Genomic DNA, 26,700 nt, shown 5'->3' on the forward strand with positions numbered 1-26,700 from the left:
TCTGGCTTATTTCATTTAGCATAATATCCCCTACTTTCATCCACATTGTCACATATGATAAGATTTCCTTATTTTTAAATGCTAAATAATATTCCATTGTGTGTATACATATGTGTGTGCGTGTATAATTCACATTTTCTTTTAAATTTTTCAGTAGCATTTCTCCATAAGCCAGCACTGATTCTTTGTTAAATAAATGTGTGCCTTAGTGAAGGAAAGATTCTCCCAGTCCTTGAGCAGCAGCTTACAGGGCAGGTGTGAGAGAGTGGAGATTGTAGTAGGGTTGGTTTGGTTTCAGAAAGCCTGGCTCAGCCCTCCTGGGCCAGTGGCTTAACTGCCATGGACATTTGAATTTCCTCATTTATAAAATGAGTACTTAGCTATATGAAAGTGTTAAGAAACCTTCACAAATGAAAATTCTGTAGTGCTTAACCATTTTAATATATTAAGTGATCTGGTTTGTTGAAAGACATAGAGATTAACAGAAGTCTAGAAATTTTTAACAGTTCACATACAGAAATTAATCTCCTCAGGGTGGAAACAAATGAATCCACAAACCATTATTCATCCCTCAGACAGTTCAGCCCTGTGTTTTGAATCGTCATCCTATGGTGGCTTATAAGCACAGAGCTCAATGAATGGGCCATTCATTTATTTATCAATTAAAACTTCTAGATCTATAACTTTATAAAACTGGAAAACCAAAAGTCTTATTTAATTTATGAGGGTGTCCAAAACTGCTCATAGTTGTTTAAATGAAGTTTGGCTTTTTCCCAGCAAGGGCTATGATCATTCTATAGGAATTATAACTTGTGTACAAATGCGAAGTTATTTCTCCCTTTTCTTTCAGAGTGTGGAGGTGTACTGAGGGGTACTTATGGTTCTATAACATCTCCGGGGTATCCCGGAAACTACCCCCCAGGAAGAGATTGTGTCTGGTTTGTTATAACCAGTCCTGACCTCCTGATAACATTTACTTTTGGGACCTTGAGCCTGGAGCACCATGATAATTGCAGCAAAGATTATCTTGAGGTAAATAATTATATTTAGGTAGAACCCGTCATGGTATGATTAGGAGTTGGGGCACTATGGTTAGTGATGCCTGTAGATAAATAAAGCCCAATTTATAGGCAGTAGTTAGACATATTTTTCAATAAGCAGTCAATGTCTAAGTCTTGCTAAGTCCCTATTCTTAGTTGTGCCAGCTTCTCGCTTCTTTTTCTGGTTTCCGTTTGAATCTGGGAAATAACTGAATTTCCTTTCCCCGGCATTACCTGGAAGCCCAGGCCCCTGCTTTGACAAAAGCAGAATCAATTAAATAAACAGTAAGTAATGGCCATCTCCTCCAATGCGGATTCATATCTTCAGGTAAACTGGCAAGGTATTTTCCAGCTTGATTATCATGTTCCATGAAGAAAAATTAAGTTTATAGTGATTGTGTTGAAATAGGTTGATAAGTGGTGAGTCTTCCTGGAATGTATTGAGAATTATCACTGAGAGGAGCGGTGTCAGCCTGAGCCCTTCCTGCCTACCGTTAGTAAAAGATTAAAACATGGAGAAGGAAAAAAGGCTATTGTATGTCTGTATGTAGGAACATCAGAAATGTCACTCTCCATTTGTAGACTGACAAGATAATTGAGAAGATTGAGTTCTTTGGTTGTCCTGTATTTTTTATCACCATAAATCTCAGTACCCTTTGCAGTAGTGCTAAAAGGACAATATGCTTTTCCAAGTCCATTAGAGAAGCGTGGAGTGCTATGGAATTATTCATAAAAGATAGAAGGATGCAGCTGTCAAACAGGGTCTCCACAAGTAAAAGTCATTAGTAATCTGGCTGTTGTGATAATGGATTTGAAACCTTTGGGAATGGCTGGAAGATCTGCCTCTCCCTGGAAAATTTTTCAAAATGTTCATTTAAATGCTGGCAGTAAACTGACTTTTCTCGAAATTAGTTTCCAATAAATTCCATCAAATTAAAATTAGAGGCCTTTTTCATTCAGACATGTTAATTCTTGAGTACCATATAATAGAAAGTATCAATCACTCTGACAGTATTGAAATATCTCTCATTTCTCATCAAGTTACAATATTTCAAGAAACCAATTAAATGTAAAGATAAAGTAATGCTGCCTTATAACTTTGCTGCCAATAGAAAAAGTAAATTGAATGGGTAAAATTGACCAGATTAAAATATTCTTTAGCTCATCGACTCCTTGGTGGTCTACATACTGTAGAATTTGCAATTACCTCAGAATTATAGAGAGATCAACATGATTATTTAATAGATTAAAAAATAGATTTAAAAACACCAACAATTAAAAAAGGGTTTTTAAGGCCTCATCATAATTATTGTGCTACTTAATTACCATCAAAGTTGCATTTTTAAAATGAATTAAAATGTCTTTATGTTGCATGCAATCTGACAGCACCTCCTTGCCCACCTCTTATCCTTGGTCCCAGCTGTGAATCTATTGGAATCTGTTGGCGTCCCTGGCATTCTTTCTTCTATTTTCTTTGCTTATATTTATTTTCTTCTAGGTCACTAGGAATTTATAATTTCAAAACAAACATTTTTGGGGAAAAAACCCTAAGAAAGAAAACAGATTAGATTAGTATCATCATTAGAAAAATTCAAAGTATACAACCAAACTTGGAATTGAAATTCAGACAGAAGATAAGGCATGGGAGGATGGGAGAGGGAGGCACCCCTTCCTGAACCCTAACTGTATGTGGTACGGAAATGACAGATTATTTGAAATTAATGTACAAAATAGCCTGATTTGTTAAAAACTGACCGCTTTGAGCTTAATGGATGCATTCTTTTGTTTTAGATTCGAGATGGTCCTTTCCATCAAGACCCCGTTCTGGGGAAATTCTGCACCACTCTCTCTGTCCCACCGCTCCAGACCACGGGGCCCTTTTCCAGAGTTCATTTCCATTCTGACACCCAGATTAGCGACCGAGGCTTCCATATCACCTACTTAACATCACCTTGTAAGTAACCTACCAGTTGGGAGCTTAATAGGAGCTTGAAGGCCAATGCTGTGCTTATAGCTGGTCTATATTTTAATGTGATGCAGAAGATGCCTAACTTTTTGAGACTAAGAACACATCTTTAAAATATTTCTCTCAGAGCTCCATGTTTTGTCTTTATCTTCCCAATGCTCTAGTATTAATACTACAATAACCCTTGGTCCCTGCATTATTGAATCCACATCATGATAAAGATATATGAGGCACCTAAAATGAAATAATTCAGAACCTCAAGTCCCTAGGGGTGTTTGATTTTTTTCTCTGTAAGAGAACTTGTTCCCGTGAGCGATGTCGTCTATCTGGATTTTATCCTCGGATCAAGCTGCACAAGAGCTGGCTTCCAGGATTAGTGGCCCCTAGATTGTCATTTCCAGTAAAATACTACTAGGTGTTATGTCTTCAAACTGCACTGATACCTTAGAACAAACAAATAGGCAAACAACACAACAAAGGAACCTCTCTATGGTGTTTAGTTTAGGGATGCAGAGGGTTTTGTTCATGGCATCCGTCATTGCCCTTAATGAGAATTCACAGCAGAAATACCCTTTAAGTTTCAGTATCAGGAAAAGGAACAATGGGCATCTTGACTGATCTCCTTCCCCCATTTCCTCTGGCTTCAGGCTGAATCTGAGGCTGAACTCATGTGATCCTTGCAGCTGTTTTCTGTGCATATCAACTTCGCCCTGGCCACATCTTGCTATTCATATTCTGTGTTCATTTTTCCTTTAATCTGCTTCATGTATGTAGTTATGTATTTTATTTTGTGACATGTTATCTTATAAACTGTCTCAAATCTTTTTGGAATGAAGTAGCGTATTAATATATCTAAAAAGCAATTTATAGACAAGAGCAGTGGATGGTAAATTAGATCACACATCTCCATATCTATTTCTTTAGGCACTACAAGGATATCCCACAAATGCACGTCAAACTGAATATCCTATAATTAGAGGCTTAAGCCTGCACAGGGTGAATAAAGTGGGTTATGATTGTGTGTGTGTGTGTGAATTTTTAAAACTTAGATCCAATGTCTGGAAGCCAGAGCAGTGCGACTCACATGACATTTTCCTCCTCTTCTCTGTTCCCCTTAGTGGATCTGCCTTGTGGAGGGAACTACACAGACCCAGAGGGTGAAATACTCCTTCCAGAGCTGTCTGGACCTTTCACTCGCAACAGGCAATGCGTCTATATCATAAGCCAGCCTCAGGGAGAACAAATACAAGTCAACTTCACCCACATGAAGTTGGAAAGCCAGAGTGGCTGTTCCAAGAGTTACATTGAGGTAACTTCAGCATTTTTATATTCTGTAGAGTGGTGGTCTTCAAATGGTGGTTGGGCTAGCAGCATCCAGATCACCTGAGATCTTGTTAGAAATGCAATTTTATACCCTTTCCTAGACCTACTGAGTCAGAACCCCAGGGGTGGGATCAGCAGGCTGTGTTTTATTATAACAGGCCTCCCAGGTGATTCTTATGCAGGTTACAGTTTGGGAAGAACTGTCCTAGAGATTCTGAAAGAATCCACCTAAAACAGATCAGCAAAGGACAAAGAAAAAAATCTTACACTAGAAACTCATAAACATGCTAAATTTCGGGCTATGAAACTGAGCCCTAAAAACTGAAGTGCAGGAAAATAAGTAAGGCTAATAGGATAAAGATTTCAGGGATTCTCTAGGATAATTTTATATGTGAGGGAACTCAGTCAAGAGAAGTTAAGAGATTTGCCCAGATGACTGAGCTAGTCGGTGGCAGAGTTCAGTTAAAGTATTGAATAACTCTCATTTTGGGAGTTAGATTTTTCCCTTCATTAGTTCTGCCTGCCATTTGCCAGAAAACTTTAACTTTGATTTAAATGTGGGTAATGGTTATAATAAAGGAAATATTTGAAACAGAGACAGGCAGTTTTTGTTTGCTGGGCCTGGTATTTCTTTTGCTTAATTATTGGTCAAGCCACAAATTAAAGTCTTGAGCAAGAGAAACAAAACAGTTTTTGTTGGGCATAATCGTTTCAGATAAACTCAGAGAGGTAGTTACAATTTTGTTTGTGTCTGTAAATTAAACCAATTTATTTATCCAGGAAAAACCTAGGTAATCACCTGCCTTCTTCGCTCTGTGTTTAGACAACAAAAACCAGAACTTTAACATGAGATCTGGGCTTAGTTGAAGAAGTACATTGACCATAGTGCTACAGCAATATGTATTTTTTTAATTCAGAAATTTTTATTTCAGATCATGAGGTAAATGGGTATATTCATTCAATTTAGGTTTTATAAAGTCTCTTATAAGGTCCATTAAAGTTTTACAGTATGGAGCAATTTTAAATATTTTTGTGTAAATAAAAATTAAATTTCCAACATTTGTTTTTTACTTTGAGAACAGTAAAAATAGCTCATAATTAGAGAATGATTACTATGGACGAGGCACTGTTTTAAAATTTTAAAATAGTATAATAAATTAAATGAATAATGATTACTGTCTGCTTTCTGCCTGCCAGGTATGGCAAGTGATTTTTAGGAGTTAATTCATTGAATCCCCACAACAACCATTATTATTTCTATTTTACTCTCAAGAAACTGAAGCCCAGGGAAGTTAAGTTACTTGCCCACAGTTACATGTCTAGCACGTGGTGCAGGCAGGATTTGAATTTAGGAGATCCAGCTGTGCCTATCTCTTATAAGAATGGAAATGCAATAGTGTAATTTTGACTACAAGAGGTGTAGGGAGGAAGGTCTCATGAATTTCCCAATTCTACATCTGGCTCTTTGATCATAGGACTAAAACATGAAGCTGGGCCCAATGGTGTTTCTCAGATAGGCAAGAATGTAACCCTAATTTTCAGGGAAGTTTGCGTACCTTTCTGTTAGATCCTGTGGTGGTTCTAATGGCTCTAAAGAGCCACCACAGCATCTGGAATGATGTGTCCTCTCTTTGGCTTTGCAGAGCATTATCATTGAACTTCAGTGAGCAGTTACATGAACTCCTCTGAATTGCTATGAACAATTATCACACACACACACAAATCATAAAGCTGGCATTGAAAGGTTTAATTTTGTAAACCAGAATGGCAGAATGTTTTGTAGCTGGAATGGGATTGGAGTTAATTCATCTAAGCTCTTATTTTGGTTCTGCCATTAGATGACTGTGTGACCTTGGACAATTCTTCATCTGGATTCTTCAGTTCCTACTTCAGTAAGATTCCCTATTTATTCCTCTACACTTTGTGAGGATAAAATCAAGGAAATGAATGACAAAAGAATTCAGGAATGAAAAACATATGAGTACACGGTTTTCCTAGACCAAAATTTTAACTTTTGCCTTGAACTTATCAGTTCAGAGACCAACAATAAGGCACTTTCATGGCTGGCTATAGAGCTATCCACATTCTGATATAACCACATACCCACAAGGTCTTGACCAAATTTCCTTTAAGAGTTGTCGATGGAAAAAAAATGAAAGAACTCTATTAGTAAGAAGGACAGAAGATGTATAGTGATATAAACAGTTGAGTAGATTTTTTTCTATTATCTCTTTGACAAATCTAAAGAAATACAACCAATTTGTGGAATTTTATAATCAGGAAGAATTCCAAATTTCATCTAGTCCAAATCCTTAATTTTACAAATAAGGAAACAGAGGCCCACAAAGATCAAACTCTAGTTATTATCAAAATAGAACTTACATATACCTATCGGGGTTTCTAGATAGACATATATGGACTTGCACCAAAGCTCTTGTCATTAAATCTTCTCTATTCATTGGGATAAGTTGTGAACTGAACCCATTTAAAAAAAAATATATCCACTTTTCTTGATATTCTTCAGATAGTAGTTGTAGAAGAAAGTGATACAGGAACCAAATCCAAATGACATTAGGACTCATCATGTTGCTCCCCAAAATGGTGGCTTTATTTTTAAAAGCTTTATTTAAAAAGTAAAATGTTTAAGCAAAGGCATAAAATAAAAAAGAATGATGGTGTTTCCAATACTTTTGTGGTTTAGAGGGGAGATGATTTTGTAATTTACTAACTCCATTTATGAGTGAAATCAGACTACCCCAAATTTTACAAAGAATGAAGAGCAGAGAGGGAATGCTAGAGAGCTGTGGGAGAATTATAATAAGGAATTTTGTTTTGAGTATGAATAGGTGCATTCTTAAGCATCACAAATGTTCTCATTATGTAGTTCCAGATGTTTTGTGTCCGTGCAAACATACTCTTTAAATGAAGATTAAGATACCACTGTCTAGTGTATATCTTTCATGGATGTGTGGTTTTTGAAAGACTTGCTTTTTGCTCAGTAGGAGAGCTCCATCAGCATTCATTTAAAAGTAAATTTTTTTTTTTTTTTTTTTTTTCTGAGACAGAGTCTCACTTTGTTGCCCAGGCTAGAGTGAGTGCCGTGGCGTCAGTCTAGCTCACAGCAACCTTAAACTCCTGGGCTCATGCAATCCTTCTGCCTCAGCCTCCCAAGTAGCTGGGACTACAGGCATGTACCACCATGCCTGGCTAATTTTTTCTATATATATTAGTTGGCCAATTAATTTCTTTCTATGTATAGTAGAGACAGGGTCTCCCTCTTGCTCAGGCTGATTTCGAACTCCTGACCTCAAGCAATCCGCCCGCCTCGGCCTCCCAGAGTGCTAGGATTGCAGGCGTGATGAAAATAAATTTTAACTGCAAAATATGTATGGTGTTGCGCAAACCCAACACAGCACATCTTTGGTTTCCTTTTTCTTTTCTTTTTAAACAATAATCACACATTTACATTTCCTTAGATTTATATATCTGCCTCAATTAAAGTTTCTGCTTCTAAAGACACACATTGCTCAGAGAAGATGTGCCGTGGCCACAAAAGAATGAGTAGAAGAACAGATCCACTGTTAGTCCATCTGTGTTTGTGTAAGAGAGCTTTTCAAGTGTATAGAATAGTTCAATGAATGTGACAGAAGCATCTTTCTGGAATAAAAAGAAGTTCCTCTCATTAATATTTCAAAAGTGACTTAAGCTACCAGAACTGTGAGTGAGGGACGTATAAGATAGTAATGAAAGTTTAATTTGTAATCCCAGAGAAATGTAAGTCACAGGCTGAATAATAAATGCAGAAGCCTATATGTTGTTAAAGCCAAGGCTTGAGGTAAAATGAGGAGTGATATGAACAGATTCCTTCACTCCACGAAATCTCTTTGACCAATCCCAAAACATCTGCCTCCCCTTTCCCTAAAGACTCTGGGAAATTGGAAAAGGAGCAGGTCAAGAGAAGCTTATGAAGGAAGGGGAGAGACATGCCTTCCGGAGAAAGAGGAGGGCTTCTGGGGAAGTTGTTCTTTCTTAGATGTGAAAAGCAAACAAAAATAGAAAAGTTGAAAAATATAATTAATAAGATATGAAGGAGTAATTCATATTGAATTTGGTTCCTAAATCTAGGGCATATACCTATTGTACAAGAGGCATCAAATCACAAATTCATCCTATTTTAGGCTTCTGTAACAACCCCAGGCAGTTAACAAAGCAAAAATTGGACATCTCTTTATAATATACTGCAACCAGTAATTATTGATAAACATTTTAAAATGCCCCAGTACTTGGCAATCTGTGAACTCCCTCCTAAATAATTATTGGATTGAGAAGGAAATCAAAAATGAAAGGAAAGACCAGACAGAATATAGCAAACAGGAAATGTTATGTATCAAAACCTGTGAGACATGATGAATTCAACTCCCAGGTAAAATCTTCATGATTTAAAAGAATGAAAAATATAAGGATGTGGAAGAGTAGTACAATGAGCTGAAGCCTATCCAGCACTCCCACATCTCCTGCATGTCTTTAGGTGAATTCAAATTCAAAAGGGACCTTCTTTTATTACTTGTTAGGCATTGAAATGATTCAGCTACTGTGTGTTAGGGTTGGTGGAGGGAGAGCCATGACTTTTGCCCTGCATGGACATACTTGTTTCCCTGAAGTGGACGTGCTGTTCAGAGTCCCAAGACTGTGATTCATAGGGTAATTCTGCAGGGTAAGGCCTAAATGGCAGAGAAAGAATAAGGCCTCTGACAACTGGAGCTGAACAAAGATACTGCCAGCAAGCACACCAGAATAGGCCAAATAGTATTGTTATTTAATTAATATTTTGAAATTAATTTTATTTCAGGAAATCATCTTTCTAGAGAGGGCAGAAGGAAAGGGGAAATGAGGGTATGGTCACTAGTTTGCATTCTTTAGCATATTGGCTTTGGGGTTTTGGCAGAGACTAGAAATATCTGGTTAGTTTCTGGGCTCTGTCATTGCCGGCACAGTTTTCCCACAACTACTCAGCTATCCTGGTGCTTTTTAATGAAGTGATAAGATACACCATTACTCAAGTGAAATAACTCTATAGGTTGCAGTAGTGAGAGCCAGACCAAACCCTGAGAGGGCAGAACCATCCAGTTTTGGCGTTCTGAAAGCTTGCATAGAATAACTTTTTGCTATATGTTAAGGAGTTGCATGTTCATGCAGAATGCACAAACCTGGTAGGAAAAGTGTGATGCAGAGCAAGAGTATATGGAAAGAACATTAATCAAGAATGCTGTAAACTCTGAGGCCAAACAGAGAGCATGGCCAGTACTTATCTGATATAAAATGAAAACAGTATTGCATGAAAACATGATAGAAGACTTCAACTCTCTGTGTTACTAGAGGCAAGGTATTTATTAATGATATCTGTAAGTCTCAGTTTCCTCATCTGTAATAAGGATAGTAATAGTATTCTTCTAAAAAGGATAGAAAGAGGTCATTTGTTTATTTATCTATTCATTCTCTAACTATTTATCAATTTAGCTGCTGGGCACTATGCTGGGAAATAGGTATGTAAAATAGATATTAAATAAGCAAGCACACACTATGTAATTTCAAGGGGGGATAAGTATTGTGCAGGAAGGAAACACTACTAGAGAGAAAAAACAGGGCTACTGCCTTTAGTGGCATGGTCAGAGGTTGCTTCTCAAGGATGTCATGTACTGGGTCTGCAAATGAGGAGGTGATAGCAATGCAAAGAGCTAAGAGAAGGGAGATTCCAGGTAGAGCTGACAGTGCAGCCCTAGAGATCAAATTGGAAAAAAATAACCACAAAAATTGAAAATAGACTAGGGTAGCTGTAATAACAAAGGGTTGGATGACAGAAATATGAGTTAGGCAGCAGCTAGATCCTGTAGGACCTTCTAGGCTGAGATAAAGAGCTTGGGTTGTATTCTAAAGGCAAAGAGAAATGATGAGAATGTTCTTTGCACAGTGCCTATCCCACAGTGAATTGTCACTAAAAGTTAACAGGATGATGATGATGATGATGATGAAGATGAGGAGAAGGGAGGGGAGGAGAAGGTGTCATCCTGGAGATTGCAATCACGAAGGAAGGCAATTTTAGGTAAAACTAGACAAGTGTTCTTACTTTTAGAATATCAATTTTTTTAAAAAATCAGATAAAGGATATATTTATTGATAGGCATGTTAGAAGGAGCACTGTTTCACAAGGCATTAAAAGCTTTAAAATGTTGACTATGAAATCATAAACCATACTGATGGAGAACAAAGGATAACCAAAGAAAATAATTTGAGTCCCTGAGTGGCTTTTCCGCTCTCTTATCCCTCACCCCTTAGTCTCTCATCTGGGGCGGGGCCACATTCCCCTCCTGCTCACCCAGAGTAACCCAAGGCTCCTCTCCAAGGTCAGGTCTCTCCTTAGCTAAGGGGTATGTCAGCCTGAAGCTCATTTCACAAGAAGCCAAACATTAAACACTACCATATGGCAGGGTTCTGTTTTCAGCTCTCGGACGAACCAAAGCCTAAATGCCAGCATATTTGGTTTGCTTTGAATTAAAATTTAGTGCTTAAAGGGATTTTAGAAATCGTAATAGAAAAACAAATCTGGATTTCTAGCAGACACAAGCACATGGACATGCACATTAAGACATGGCTCTGGGAGCTAACTCATTCCAGATGTTACCGCGTACTACTTACTGGGCTCTAGAGCTCACGTTTAAAATTTCATATAAATGAAAATTTTCAGTCCAGTTTATTTTAGCTCTCTCTACAGGAAATAGTTCTGCTACAAGAACTCGATTTTTTATGAGTAGTGTCTCTTCAGGAACTAGTTTGATTTGATGAACATAAAAATCCGAAGCCATTTGGAATACTCCATAGGCTAAAAATCATGGGTTGCAGGTTACATATTGCAGCTGTGGGAGTGAAGCATTCTGCTGGATGAGTAAGGCCATCCACGATAAACCTGGGCCTGGTCCACACAGCACTACAGTCTTGAGTTGGTCCTTGTCATTTCTTTGCAGATGTGATCCACTAATGAATTTGTTCCAACCCCTCTGGAACGATCCTGGCAAGGCTTCCCCTGACCTCTTAAGAAAAACTTTTTTTTTAATACCATAAACCAGGTTCAGATATTCATCATCTTTCTCTAGGTTATGCTAAAATAATAAACAATCAATAACAGTAACCAGACAAATAAAAAAAAACAATAACAAACAAAAAAATGGCTGTGGCTTACAATACTGTATGTTTATTTTTTGAGCATGTTCACATGTTGGTTTTGGATCAGTTGCTGCTCTGCTGCTCTGTTTCCTATGTCTTTGTCATTGTGGGCTCTTGGTTTTATAAGAGGGAAAAGTAAAAGACGGTTGAATTATGCAATGACTTCCAAAGCTTCTCTTTGGAAATTGGTACATCGCTTCTGCTCACATTCTGTTGGGCAAAGGAAGTCCTATGGCTAAGCCCACAGTCAATGGAAGGATAAATATTAGTTCTCCACAGGGAGGTGTTGCGAGTAACATGGCAATGAGCATAGATATTCAATCCTTTTACAGGAAGGGAAGTGAATAATTATTAAAAATAACAGTCTATCCTAGTTCACAAGCACAAAGGAAAGAGATTTTGGTGGAGGGAGTGCAAATCTACCACATCCTAGAATATTGAATGCGAGATGTGCTGCAACAGCCTTTGGGGTCACTTTAGAGCATTTGATGAATTTTGTTTTAGTATCTGTTTCAAAGGGATTACAGTTCAAGTATGGCCACGTCTGGGATCCAGGGAGAATACAGGCTTTCAGAATAAATAAGGTTTCATTTCCAGAGAGAGAGAAACAGAGCCAAAATCAATTGCGCCTTCTAGGTTTGGGGCCCTGGAGCCCTATAAGTTCCTCTTAAAACATTTGTACCACAGCTGCCTCTCTCCTTGCTAAGATCCTCGAATTTCATTAGTCTAGGCCCAGGGGAATGGCCCACTTTAGCTCGCTCCGTTGCTATTTGGCTGTTTTTCTTCCTTCTTGTCATCTTCTAATGGGCAAAACAGAAAAGAGAGACTCCAGTCTTAGCAGGAACACATAGAGCCCTCGAGAATTAGGGAGCAGGAAGATATCTCACTCTGCGTTTCATGCTTTCTGGTTTTCAAGAACTATAGTATGTCTGTATCTCTGATAAAACTGGAACCCTCACACTGCACCTTGGAATTAATAAATCAACAAGAATTTGTCAAATACCTGCTTGCAAAGTTTTTTATTAGATGCTAAAGAGGATTCCGTGGTTTTTCACCTCCCTCAGAGATTTGCTGTTCAGTGAGAGAGAAATTTAGCATAACTTTACTACAATATGTGAAATTTGTGTTATAGATGTTGTAAGAGTTTGGAGAAGGGAACTGGTATGAGCCTGAGTCAGGGGAAAGGCATGTGATTTTTTATGTCTGTGCAAGACTCTATCATATGGCTGAATCATAGTTCATTTAGTCATTCCACTATTATTAGACCTTTAGAACAGTTTCAATTCTTGTTATAGTAGAACTGACTTTGATGTGGACCATGTGCATCTTTGCATCTTGAACACGATAGAAGGTTAGAAGTGAAATACTCCTAACACATATGGTCAAGTTATTTTCCATAACTTTATACTTCTACCAGTTATGGTTGAGAGTAACTGTGTCACTGTATCCCTCCCAGCTTTGAATACTATACTTTTAAAATCTTCTCTGTACTACCTGTTCCCCTTTGCCTAGATAATTCCTACTCATCCTTCAAGTCTCAGCTTAAAGACTATTCTGCTGAGAAGTATGCAGTAATCCCCTGTGAGTTCAGAGTCTTTGGTTAAGCCAGTGGTTCTCTACATTTTAAGACCTTTTTATATCACCCGTTCACTTTTGAGAAATGAAATGCCTTGATGGCATAACCTCGCTACACACACTATATTCAAAAAATATAAAGTTGTAATTATAAAACTAAGGAGAAACAAAAGTAAAATCGCATTTATTTCAGTATGTGAAAAGCCTGGGCAAGCTCCACTAGAAGACAAAATAAAGTAGTCAGTTGTCTGTGCCCTAAATTGTTATAAATGCTATAGTTCAAACATGCTGACAGAGTTATGTGGGTTGGTGACTAATTTTTCTGAAATGGTGACCAACTCTTGGCAGATTTCTAGGAGGAGGAAAAAAAGAACTTCAATTTATATTCTACTTGTAATCCTGAAAAGTTCAGTGCACATTAAACTGTGCAAAAACATTTTACACTTATATGTAAAATAGAGTTAGATTTTATACTTAATAACAGCACTTTCACTTATATGAATGTCACGTAGGATTTCGGAGAATTGTTGTAGTGTGTGGTTCTATATTTCAGGCTGTGTAGTGTCATTGGTCCCTAGACACTAAATGCCAGTAGTGCCTACTACTGGTGTTTTGATTGTCATTAAAACAAAAACAAAAAAAATGCCCTCACAAATTTCTCAAATGCCTGACTGTGGTCCCTGCTGAGAACCATTGGCTAAGTAGTAATGCAGCATCCTGCGCTTTCTCAAACATCACACTCATCTTACCTTAAAGAAGATGCTCTTGTCTGTTATAAACTCCTGTGAGTAGTGGCTGTCTTTCACAATTCTATTTGCAGCACAGGTCCTGGCATTTATTCATGCCTCGGTAATGCTAATCAAGTGAATGAATTAATATTTGGGTGGTGAGATCCTCCAGAATAATTTTATAGAATGGGAGAAGTATGAATATCCATTGAATAATTCCTGATTATAGTGAGAAGCCTCTAATGTTTTACTGCTAAAAACGTCAAGCATAACAATAGCTACCCTTTGGTCAACACTTTCTCTTACTGGACATCTTGCTAAGTAATTTACACTACTGTTTTACCTATTTGCTTCAACAACCCCATGAGCTTAGACGATGTAGTAACTTGCTCAAGGTTATTAAGTGTGGAGATTTACAAGTGAAAGCTGAGATTTGAACATAGGCCCATAGACTGTGCTTATGGCCACCACACTGTAAGATATTGGCTATTGATTTAAAACTGGTAGCTTTTATTATATGAAGGAAAATTTTTTTTCCTTCTAACTTTCTAAATTTTGCTTTTAATAAGTCAAAAATGCTAACAGACATTTTTTTACATTTATAGAGCTATCATATGGTTTATCTTATTGGATTTACTGATGAAGTTAATTTATAACTTATATATAATTTCCAACATTCCTTGCATTACTATTATTCCTATATTTGATTTGGTGTCTAAGGCTAACAATGAACTGAATTCATTTCTTTAGAACTGTGTTTAGGATTTTCGTGTCTATTCTGTATTAATAGTTGAGATCGGTGTATTGTTTTCATTTGTGTTATCTATTTTGGGATTTGGTAACAGAGTTCAGAAGAAAATTAGTTGGGAATTGTCCTATGTTTGAGTGTATCTTAGAACAAATTATATATGGGAATTGTCCCTTTAAAAGTTTAAAAGAACTTACCAAGTAGAGCATCTTCTTGGAGTTTATCTTCTTTTGGGAGGGGAAGAATAATTATTTGATGGCGTTTTCAATTTTATCTATGGCTTATGTCTGTTAAGATTTTATTTTTCTTCTCCTTCAGATAATTTTAGTAATTTATTCTTTTCTGGAAATAACCCATTTAAATATTCAGTATATTAGCATGGAGTTGTATATAGACTTATTATGTATTAAAAATTCCTTAGTATATGTCTTTGACATTTTTAATTTTGTGTATTTGCACTTATTTTCTGTTTTATTTATTATACTTCTCAGAGATTTGTCTTTTATATCCTCACTCCCCAAAATTCTTCAGAAAAACCCAGTTCTTGAATATATTTATGAATTATGCCTTCTTCAGTATTTTATTTATTGTTTTGCTTTTATTTTTACTTTATTCTCTCTCATTTTATAGCTTATTTCTAATTTTTAAAGTTAACTCCTTAGTTTCTCTGTATTTCTCTTTCATCTACCTTTTTTTTTCTTTCAATAATGAAAACAGTTTGTTCATGACTTCCTCTAATTACAGATTAGCTAACACTGATATGCTTTGATATGTAATATTCTCATTTTTTATTGCTTTCTAAGTCACCCAAAATTGTAAATTTATTTCCTCTTTGACATTGTGGAAATTGTACATCTTTAAAGTTCTTATGTTTTTAGATTTTATTGGTTTACAATTTTATCAATATTTAGTGTTATTGTATTAAGCTAAAAAATGACCCACTGACTACTTTCAAAAATTATATAAATATGTAACCCAAATTAGATTATCACTCATTTTGAGTCTTCCATTTTCCCATCTCCAAATAACTGACAAGCTAATTTTATTGACTAGGATTCCAAATCTATTTTATTTTCCTGTTTAGGTTCGAGATTATGCAACCTTACTTGGAAAAGTCTGTGACAATGGAACCATCTCTCACATTAAATCCATTACCAATAGTATCTGGATCAGGTTTAAAATAGACGCTTCTGTTGAAAAGGCTAGCTTCAGAGCTGTTTATCAAGTTGGTAAGGAAGCCTGTGCTTAATTTTTAAATGTTTAATTTGCCTGGTTGAAGCATTTTAATTTCTTGAAATAATTTAGTCATTTTATGTCCTCAAGTGAAGAGGAAAATATTCTCATAGAAATGTCATATTTAATTATCTCCTTAGGCAGTGTTGGATTTTGCAATAAAATTGAGAACAAGAATTCTTTATCTCTGGAAAAACACTATTATAATTTTTATGTTTACAGCTTGTGGGGGTGAATTAACTGGAGAAGGGGTCATGCGCTCACCTTTTTATCCTAATGTATATCCTGGAGAAAGAGTCTGTAGGTGGACCATCCACCAGCCCCAGGGCCAAGTAGTTCTTCTCAACTTTACTGGCTTTGAAATTGGAAGTTCTGCCCACTGTGACACTGATTATATTGAGGTAAGAATTAAAAAAAAATTGTATTTGGTTGTATATTGTTAAAAATATTTCCTCATGTTATTCTTAAATCTGTTACATGAAACAAAAGTAGTTTGTACAGATCAATATCTCTTATAAATATAGTTACAAAAATCCTCAAAAAAATACGAGCTCATTGAAGTCAGCATATAAAAAGGATTAAGTGAGATTTATCACAGGAATTCTAGGTTGGTATAACATCCAAAAATCAATTAATGTAGGACATGGTATCAATAAAATAAACGACAAAAACCACATGATCATCTCAGTAGATGCAGAATTTGGATTTTGCTGGATTTGACAAAATCCAACAATCCTTTTGTGATAAAAACACTCAACAAACTAGGAATAGAAGGGAGCATTCTTAATCTGATAAAGGGCATCTATTTAAAAAAAAAACCCACATTTAACATCATATTTAATGATGAAACACTAAATGCTTTGTCTCTATGATCAGTCAAAAGACAAGGATGTCTGTTCTACCACTTTATTCGACATATACTGGAAATTCTCATATTGGAAATTAAGCAGGAAAAAGAAATGAAGTGGAATGGAAAGGAAGAATGGAAAGGAAGGAGTATAACTATCTCTATTCACATATAACATGACCTTGTATATAGAAAATCATAAGAAATCCACACACATAAAAAACCATTAGAACTAATATACAAATTTAGCAAGTTGTAAGTTAAAAGATCAAAATATAAAATGATTTCTTTTTCTATTCACTAGCAAGGAACAATTTGAAGATAAAATTGAGGAAAAAATTCCAATTATAATAGCATTGAAAACAGTGAACATTAAGGAATACACTTAAAAAAAGAAGTGTAAAACTTGTCCTCCGAAATGATAAATCATCATTGAAGGAATTTAAGGACCTAAATAAATGGAAAGACATCTCATGTTCATGAATTAGAAGACTTAATGTTATTAAGATGGCAATATTCCCCAAATTGATCTAAAGATTCAATTCAATCCCTACAAAAATCCCAGCTTGTTCTCTTGCAGAAATTCACAAGCTGATTGTAAAATTCATATGAATACGTAAGGGAACCAGAATAACCAAAGCATTCTTCAAAAAGGACAAAGTTGTAGGACTCACACTTTCTAATTTCAAAATATAGAACAAAACAACAATAATTGAGACATCGATGTTATTAGAGTAAGGACATAAATATAGATCAATGGAAAAGAATTGAAAATTCAGAATTAAACCCATACTTTAATGGCCAATTGATTTATGAAAATGATGCCGAGTCATATCAATGGGGAAAAATAGTTTTTTTCAACAAATGGTGCTGAATATCCACATGCAAAATTATGAATTTGGATATACACAAAAATTAACTAAAATAGATTATAGACTTAAATGGGGGAGCTAAAACTGTGAAACTCTTAGAAGAAAACATAGGAGTAAGTACTTGTGACCTTCTTGGATATGACACAAAAAGCACAAACAACAAAAGAAAAAAAGAAAAAATTAGATTTTTATCAAAATTAAAAACTACTGATTTTTAAAATGGGAAAAGGATATGAATAAACATTTCTTCAAAGAAGGTATACTAATGGACAATAAGCACGTGAACAGATGGCTCAACATTATTGGTCATTAGGGATATGTAAATCGAAACTGCAGAGAGTTATCACTTCACACCCACTAAGACACTAGGATGGTTGCAATCAAAAAGTTGGATAATAGGAAGGATCAGCAAGGATGTGGAAAAATTGGAACTCTTATACACTACTGGTAGAGATCTAGACACTTTGGAAAATAGTCGTCAGTTCCTTAAAAAGTTAAACATAGAGTTATCATCTGATCCAACAATTCTGCTCTTAAGTATATATACTCAATGGGAATGAAAATATATGGCCACACAAAAACTTGTATATGAATAGACCTATAATTATTATTTATAATAGCATATGCAAATAACACATACATTATTCTCAATTTAAAAGTAGAAACAAAAATTTCCATCACCTGATAAATGGATAAATAAAATGTGCTATACCCTTACAATGGAAATTATATGGCATTAAAAAGGAATGCAGTAATGATACATATTACAACATAAATGAACCTTGAAAACATTATACTACGTGAAAGAAGCTAGTCATAAAAGACACATATTGTATGATTCCATTTGCTTGAAATGTCCAGAACAGACGATCTGTAGAGATATAAAGTAGATTAGTGACTGCCTGGGGCTCCGGTTTCAAGGGAATTGGGAGTGACTGCTAATGGACTTGGAGTTTCTTTTAGGATGACTAAAATGTGGTAAAATTGATTGTATTTTCAAATTGATTTTTACTATATTAAAAACATTTCATATATAGTTATTCTTAAAGCAGTTTTCCAAAATAGATATCCAACAAAATTGAATATATCTTTTCTATTGTAGATTGGTAGCAGTTCCATTTTGGGTTCTCCTGAAAATAAAAAGTATTGTGGCTCAGATACACCTTCATTTATAACATCCGTGTACAATCTTCTTTACGTCACATTCGTGAAAAGTCCTTCTACTGAAAATCATGGTTTCATGGCTAAGTTTGGTACTGAGTATTTGGGTAAGAGATTGCTTCTTTCTCCTCCTCTTGGGCATGTCAGAATAGGTGAACAATGGAAATAAATTATTATATAAAATCATCTACACTGTGAAAACCTTTAAAACACATTTAAAGATAAAGCATATGTATTTCATAATCAACACATATCAATAGTTAATTGGTATCTATTAATAAGAGAAAGGCTAATTTATCTTAAGTGGCATATAAGAAACATTTTTTTCTTTTTAAACTTTTAAGAAGTTATAATCAGAGCATTTGATTTTGAAATCCAGAGAGATTGTTGGTTAATTGTGATAATTATAATAATTTTTGTTTTAACAGCATGTGGAAAAATCCTTACAGAGTCAACAGGAATCATTGAAAGTCCTGGCCATCCAAATATCTACCCCCAGGGTATCAACTGTACCTGGCATATATTAGTCCAACCTAACCACCTGATTCGTTTGATATTCAAAATATTTCATTTGGAATTTCATTATAATTGCACAAATGACTATCTGGAAGTTTATGACACTGACTCTGAGACATCTCTTGGAAGGTGAGGTTATTATTATCATTTTTTAATGCAAAAACTTTTCTGTTTTCTTGCTTCAGTGAAGGATGTTAAGATCCACCATGTTGTGTTATAAAAACCAGGTGAGATCTTTCAAGATTTCTTCTCAGTTACGATTTCTACATACTACTCTGTTGCCTTGGCTTTGGTAATTAAGTTTTGACATGTCTATACTCATGAAGCCATCATTAAAATCAAAATAATGTACATATCCATCACCCCAAAACGTCCTGCCCATTGTAATTCCTCACTTCTACCCCCACCCTCATACACAGGAAACCACTAATCTGCTTTGTATCCCTGTAGATTAGTTTGTATTAACATATTCTGAAATTACAGAAATGGATCTATTGTATGTACCCTTTGGCTTTTCTCAGTCAGCATTTTTTTTGTGTTGAGCTTCTTGGATCTGAGTGTTTGTAGTTTGAGTGAATATGAAACATTTTTGGCCATTAGTTCTTGAAATACTTTTTCTGTCTCCCCTCCACTTTGATGGACTCTGTGTGTATATTATGTCACTTAAAATTGTTCCACAACTCACTGGTACTCTGTTCATTTGATTTTGAGCCTTTGTTCTCTGTTGGTTTCATTCTGGAAAGTTTCTATTACTATGTATTCACGGTCGCTCATCTTTTGTTCTGCAACTCTAATCTGCTGTTAATCCTACCAAGTATATTTTTCATCTTAGACATTGTAGTTTTCATTTCTAGAAATTTAGTTTGGGTCATTTCATATATATTCCGTGTCTCTACACATTGATTATTTTTTCCTCTAGGGATGGGATACAGTTATAATTATTTTAATAACTTAGTCTACTAATTCAAACACCCATATCATTTCTTACTATATTTTTGTAGATTGATTTTCCCTCTCATTATAAGTCATACTTTCCTGCTTCTCTTCATGCTTGATAATATTTGATCGGATAGCAGGCATCTTCAATGTTATGTTTTTGGGAATGGGGCATTATTATATTTCTATAAGTATTCTTGAGCTCTATTCTGGAATGCAGTTAAGTTGCTTGGAAACAGGTTGATCCTTTCCAGGTTTGCTTTTAAACTCATTTCCTGTCTCTGAAGCGTTGCCGTCCTTTATTGCTTGATATCCAATGTCTTGAGAATCATTGCTTTATATATTTTTCCAGGTTTTTAGTTGTTTCAGGTGCAAGGTTAAATCCAGCCCCTGTCACAACATCTTTGTTGGAAATCAAAAACCTCCTGATATTTATATTTTTAAGTTTCTTCATCTTGGACTTTCTTTTCTTTTTTCTTATTCACTTTTAAACATTTTCTTATTTTAATCTTTCATCTTTTCAACTTTCTTCTTTTTCTTTCTATTTTTGGCTAGGTACTTAACATCTTAACACATAACCTCTGTAAAATACGTAATTATTTCAGAGTAGCATAAACTATAATGATCTTTCCCAAATTTTGTATATGGGGCATATACAGAGATATTTAAAATATCAATGAACTCTTCTGCCTTTATTTTGATCAAGATATTAAATCTTTTTTCACTCGGAAATGGTATTATATTATACATCAAATTTTCTTTCCTTTTCTCCCTTAGCAATTAACTCATTTAATTCCCATATTTAACACTTCCTCTTATTTTGATTTCTATAAATTTTTTTCTCTCTTATTTTATTTGGTAAATTTTACAAAATACACTTTTATTTGAGATTACTATTTTCTTATTACTCTTTCTTATAAGCATTTCTCTAGATAAAAGTTTGTGGCATCATGTCTTTTATTACAACTCTACTTTTAGCATCAATAGAATAGTTTTTCTGAGCTAAATTGCTTTTGTTCAGCAAAAACTGTGACATGGCTTAGTAATTAGACTTGTACCTCTTTATAGACCAGCTGTTTAAGGACAATATATTTCATCTATATATGGATTATCATTCCAGGCACTGTTCAATGTGCTTTATAAAGAGTATGTTAACACATCCATTCTTGAAACAACTCTATGAAGTAGGTGCTATCATTCCCATTTTGGAAATGGGAAAACTGAGGCACAGAGCTTGCGTGATCTGCCAAAATTCACAATGCCTCTAAGTCTGCGGTCCCCAATTCCAGGCCATGGATGAGTACTGGGTCCATGGCCTGTTAGGAACAACAGGGCCACACAGCAAGAGGTGAGAGGCAGAAAGAGAGTGAGTGAAGCCTCATCTGTATTGACAGCCGCTCCCCATCACTCTCATCACCGCCTGAGCTCCGCCTCCTGTCAGATCAGCAGTGGCATTAGATTCTCATAGGAGCTGAACCCTACTGTAAACTGCACATCTGAGGGATCTAGGTAGGTGTCCTTATGAGAATCTAATGCCTGATGATCTGAGGTGGAGCTGAGGTGGTGACACTAGCACTGGGGAGTGCCTGCAAATACAGATGATCAACGATCAGAGAGGTTTCACTACCCAATAAATGTAATGCACTTGAATCATCCCCAAACCATTCCCCCCAACTTAAAATTGACTTCCATGAAACTGATCCCTGGTGCCAAAAAGGTTGAGGACCACTGCTCTAAGCGATAGAGTTGACTCTGAAGTCTGAGCTCTGTGAGTTTACGGTATAATGTTTCTCTTTGTTATGTAAGTTTATTATATTTCCGTTAAAAAGTTCATTAATATTCTGTATGGCAGTCTAATGTATTTATAGCTTGTACTTTTCTAATTCCATTAAACTTCTTATACATGACAATTCCCATAGCCACACACACACACATAAAACCATTTCAGGGAAGTGATCATGAGCAGGACAATCTTCAGTAAGTTCATAAATATTTTGTGCCTGAAATATATTTGTTTTTTAATGTTGAAAGGAAGTAGGTAACAAAACCCATTATTATATTTACATGTCCTGATTGTTACTACATCATTTCAAATACACGAAAAAAATTTTAAAACCCATGTGTCTGTTCTTTCTTGGCTTGGAATAGATATTGTGGAAAATCAGTCCCACCTTCTCTTACAAGCAGTGGCAGCTCATTGATGCTGGTATTTGTGGCTGACTCTGACCTCGCTTATGAAGGCTTTTTAATAAACTATGAAGCAATCAATGCATCAACAGGTAACAAAACAGCGCGGTATACTTGATTTCATTTGCTCTGTTAAAAGATGGAACTATGTAAAGCACAGTGAGAATACTTCATCCCCAAACCTGTGACACACAATGGAAGATACATTTAGAATCAAGTGTACTGACTTAAATACCTACCTTATTAAAAATGGAGTAATGACTAGACAAGAATATTGTATAAATATTACATTTTCTAATTTTGGTAATTGTGCTGTGGTTTTGTAAGGGAATGTTTTAGTTCTTAGGAATAATACACTGAAGTTTTTAGAGGTAATGACACACAATGTCTCCAAATTACTCTGAATTGGCTCAGATAATAAGTGAGTGAGAGAATGAGAGAGAAAGATAGTGGGGGGGGAACGGAGGGGAATATAAAGCAATGGAAATAAAATACAAATACAAAATAAATTGGGATAAAAGGAATTCAGGAGCTTATTCTTGCAAATTTACTGTAAGTTCAAAATTCTACCAAAAAACGGCTATCAGAGAGACTGAATATTTAAAGAAATTTGGAATAGAGCAACAACAGATAAAAATTAGAGACTACTGCATGGAATTTTAGGAATGGAAATGGAAATGGAAGATTTTTTTGTGAAATATACATTTTTAAATTTGATCTAATGAAATTAATCTTTTTAGCATTTATTCCTTATATTGTATTTTTCCTATTACTTAATTTCTCATCAATACTATGCTCTTTGCAAATGCAGCACAGGAAACAAATATCCTTTGAAGGCAAGGTCTCTGAGGTATCATAAGAATCACAGGAGCCCCCAGTCCCAAGAGCCTATTGGATTCCCCGGGGAGTCATATTTCATTAGGCTCATCTTCCCACCTAGGATGTGTACCTTTTCACAGACCCGGGGCTTTCCTTTCGGATCATATTTACAAAGGTGCCAAATGGACCAAAACAACATCCAGTATAGATCCATAGTAGACCTATGAAGATTGTGCTTTCCAGGCATTTCTTAGCTTCTGCATTGCCCCAGAGGCATGGTGTGATTCACTGAACTTGCTTCAGAAAGGACTGGAAGCTTTTCCTTGGCCAGCATGTGCTCCCTCTGACACTGTCTGGCATCTAGAGACCACCAACTGCTCATCTCTTAAAGCCCCACTCCTCAACATACATAAAGTAAATTAAAAGTTTAAAAATTCCCTACACAGCATCTCCACCCAATTTCTTATTTATTTCTCCATCAGAGGAGCTGACCTGTACTTGTCATTTCAGGCAAAATTGCTATTTATGTAGTAGCTCAAGTTCTATGTTCTGGCAGCGTGGCTTTAGGTTTCTCCAGAATCTTACGCATGACAGAAATCATATACTTTTCTCTCCAGTGGGATCCTTGGTAGGAGCCAGTTCATTACTCAGCCCAAGCACATGGGAAATTGAATCTCCTGCACTCTCAAATAAGTTATGGTGCACAATTGACAAATTTACTGCACTTTGTTTAGGTGGTTAACATCCAGTGACCAAAACTGGTTTCTCAAGAAATTATAGTGTGCACACAATTTCTCACACTTCTGTAGTTTTATCTGCCTCTTCTGTTTGGCCCCAGAGCACACTGAATATTAGATTAGGATCTGGAGCAAGTTACTTGAACTCTCTGGGCCACCGTTTTCTCAGCTGTAAAATTAAGGGATTGGATTTGGTGATCTTTGAGATGACTTCTGGCTGTAATCACCTATGAACATAACTTTAATTTTCTGCATGAACGAACTAGCTATATCTTAGATAGCATATAATGCAGAGAGGGCCTCCTAAAAATATGGAAATCTTTGTAATGACATGCAAAGTGAGCCATATCTCTGTGAAATAACTCTATTCCTACACTAGCTTGTAAGGCAATATTTAGTACAGAAAGACCCAAGAGCAATCAAAATAATCTGGCAGGGAGAATATTAGATTTTAATCTAAAAAGTTTTCAGAAAGAGAAAATTCAGGTAAAATAAAAATAAGTCGAGGAAAAGAATAGAAGCAAACTGATAAAGAAAGACAGAAGAAAAAGCAAGTGATGATACCAACGTGGCAAACCCAAAAGATTCCCTGCCGTACTTCCCTGCATGATAATCATTAGTTTGGCCTCTATTTGGTCCAGACAAGGCTGAAATCACAGACAGGGTAGTGTTCATTTTCTATCCCTTGTCTGAGGCTGGCTGGTCACCGTGCCTGCCTTTGGCTGGATGAACTCATAGGTCTGACATAGTCAAACTATTCTAAGCAGCAATCGGGTGATTGGATCCAGGAAGCCACACGGCACCTTCAGTTTATAACTCTGGAGGTTGTCACAGTTTCCCATAGATCAGAACATGAGTGATTGGCTCTCATGAGTTGTTGAGGGTGGGCTCTGTAGTACTTCTCAGGGAAGGGTTGGGGTCAGGAGACGGAGTGAGGGTTGGTCTGGGGAAACCAGGCAGCAGGCTGGCCCTCAAGGCAGCCTGAGTCAGAGCAGGCTGTTGACTCAGAAAAAACGGAGTTGTTAGGACTCTTTCTTTTCAGTTGTCATCTTATTTTGGATATTTCCTGCAGAAGGAAGTAGTTATCAGGGAAACGCATCAATGGAAGGTTGATCGTTGGCCCTGAGCCTGTTTTATTGCTCTAGCAGAAGTTATTTCGAGAGCAATAACAATGGTATTTGCTTGTTGGTTCCTCAGCACAACAGGTGTGAGCTTCCCTGCTGAAGGCTTTCCTGTCTTCGTCAGATGAAGGTTAAGTTTCTGGATTTGAATCCAGTTACTTTTCTGTCTGTAGTTGGTGCCATATGGCTATGATGTCAGCCCCTAAATATGTGTTTGGGAGAAAAAAAAGATCAGCTTCTTTGTCGTTACTTGGATTTCCTCCCTGGTCACTTTGTCTCTGCCTTTATCCAGATGTGCCCAGGGAAATAGAGAGGAAAGAACTAATGAGTAAAATGTTAGAGGGTCGAAACTCGAGAAGTTCTTAGTAATTGATTGTGAGACTGGATTGCAAATGTTTGCTAAAGTACAACATACTTGGATCCTGAGAGAATGTAATTGACTAGTTAATTTTACCAATTTAAAGTGTAATTTTATATTCTATTAACATCTATTAAATGCACATTAATATATAATCCAACCAAAAGGGGACTTGAAAAGTATAAACAGGAGCAGAGACATATACCTTATTCATTTTCAACTTTAATATTAGATGAAAATCTACTTAACATGTAGTCAAATGTTTTTCAAACTGTAATTCATGACTCATTAGTGAGTCATAAAATTAATTTATTTGGTTGCCACCTGTTATTGTTAAGAGTATGGACTGAAATAGAAAAAAAATGAGAAAGAAAGTATCAGAGTTTATCATATAAAGTCAGGTGTCTCTTCATGAAACTTGTTTGCAATACCTGTGTGAGTATGCATGGCTGATATAGATCTATTATCATAGTATGTCAAGAAAGTTCAAAACACAAATCTAGTCCAGTTACTTTAATTTTTCAGTGAGAGAGATGCAAGTCTAGAATGTTGAATTTATCTGCCCAAGAATACACAGCTAGTTAGTTTGAAAGCCAAATTAAACAATCAAGTCCCAACATGTAATCCATTTTTTTTTCAGCATGTCCAGATTAGCTCTTAGACATGCTCTGGATGAACTGCACATGGTGTGGCTGGTTAACATTAAATTCAGAGCTACAGTAGAACTGTGGTGGACTTTTCATATTTTCTGCAAAGAAAAGAACGTTACAATTGTCCAGGGAAATGGCCAGGAATGATCACAACTACATCAGCACAGACTCAAGGGGGAGCCCTGCTGGGCTTTTCCAACCTCCTCATTCCCAATACCAAATTCCCCTCAAATCCCACAATGGGTGGTTAGTGTTATCTGTTATCAGTTATTCTGGAATGAACTTAGAGGTGGTATCTAGGAGTAAGAAGTTAAGAAATGTTGACTAGAAGAAATGCGTAGAAAGAGTTGTGTTTCTATTTTGAAAACTTCAACCTGGGAGACTGGCGTTCTCAAACTCTGGTGTTCATAAGAAACTTGGGGCAGTGGGGATTTTCTTTTTACAAATTCAGGGCCCCTCCAGAAATTCCGATTACAATAGGTCTAGGGTGCATTTTTACTAAGGAATTCAAGTTGTTCTAATGAAACTTTGCAGTTCGTCAAAGACTGAAAGTCAAGTCTTAAATTGCTATAGAATTACAATGGAGATGTAATGGTGGATTGGACTGTAACCACTCACGATGGAAAATACTATTCATGATATGGTGAAAAGGGAAGCTGGGGAGG

The 26,700-nt window shown here is 36.0% G+C and overlaps 1 protein-coding gene across 1 annotated transcript in view; it reads left to right on the forward strand.

Annotated features, from left to right (window-relative positions):
• Positions 1-26,700, forward strand: part of CUBN (cubilin) — a 234,572-nt gene that overhangs the window by 27,323 nt on the left and 180,549 nt on the right. The window contains exons 15-22 of the mRNA XM_012753774.3: positions 851-1,032; positions 2,832-2,994; positions 4,125-4,315; positions 15,683-15,827; positions 16,054-16,232; positions 18,653-18,818; positions 19,140-19,356; positions 22,312-22,442. Coding sequence (XP_012609228.2) covers positions 851-1,032; positions 2,832-2,994; positions 4,125-4,315; positions 15,683-15,827; positions 16,054-16,232; positions 18,653-18,818; positions 19,140-19,356; positions 22,312-22,442 — 1,374 coding nt within the window. The remainder of the gene's footprint in view (positions 1-850; positions 1,033-2,831; positions 2,995-4,124; positions 4,316-15,682; positions 15,828-16,053; positions 16,233-18,652; positions 18,819-19,139; positions 19,357-22,311; positions 22,443-26,700) is intronic.

Source organism: Microcebus murinus, chromosome 25 (genome assembly GCF_040939455.1).
Source record: "Microcebus murinus isolate Inina chromosome 25, M.murinus_Inina_mat1.0, whole genome shotgun sequence".
Taxonomy (NCBI): domain Eukaryota; kingdom Metazoa; phylum Chordata; class Mammalia; order Primates; family Cheirogaleidae; genus Microcebus; species Microcebus murinus.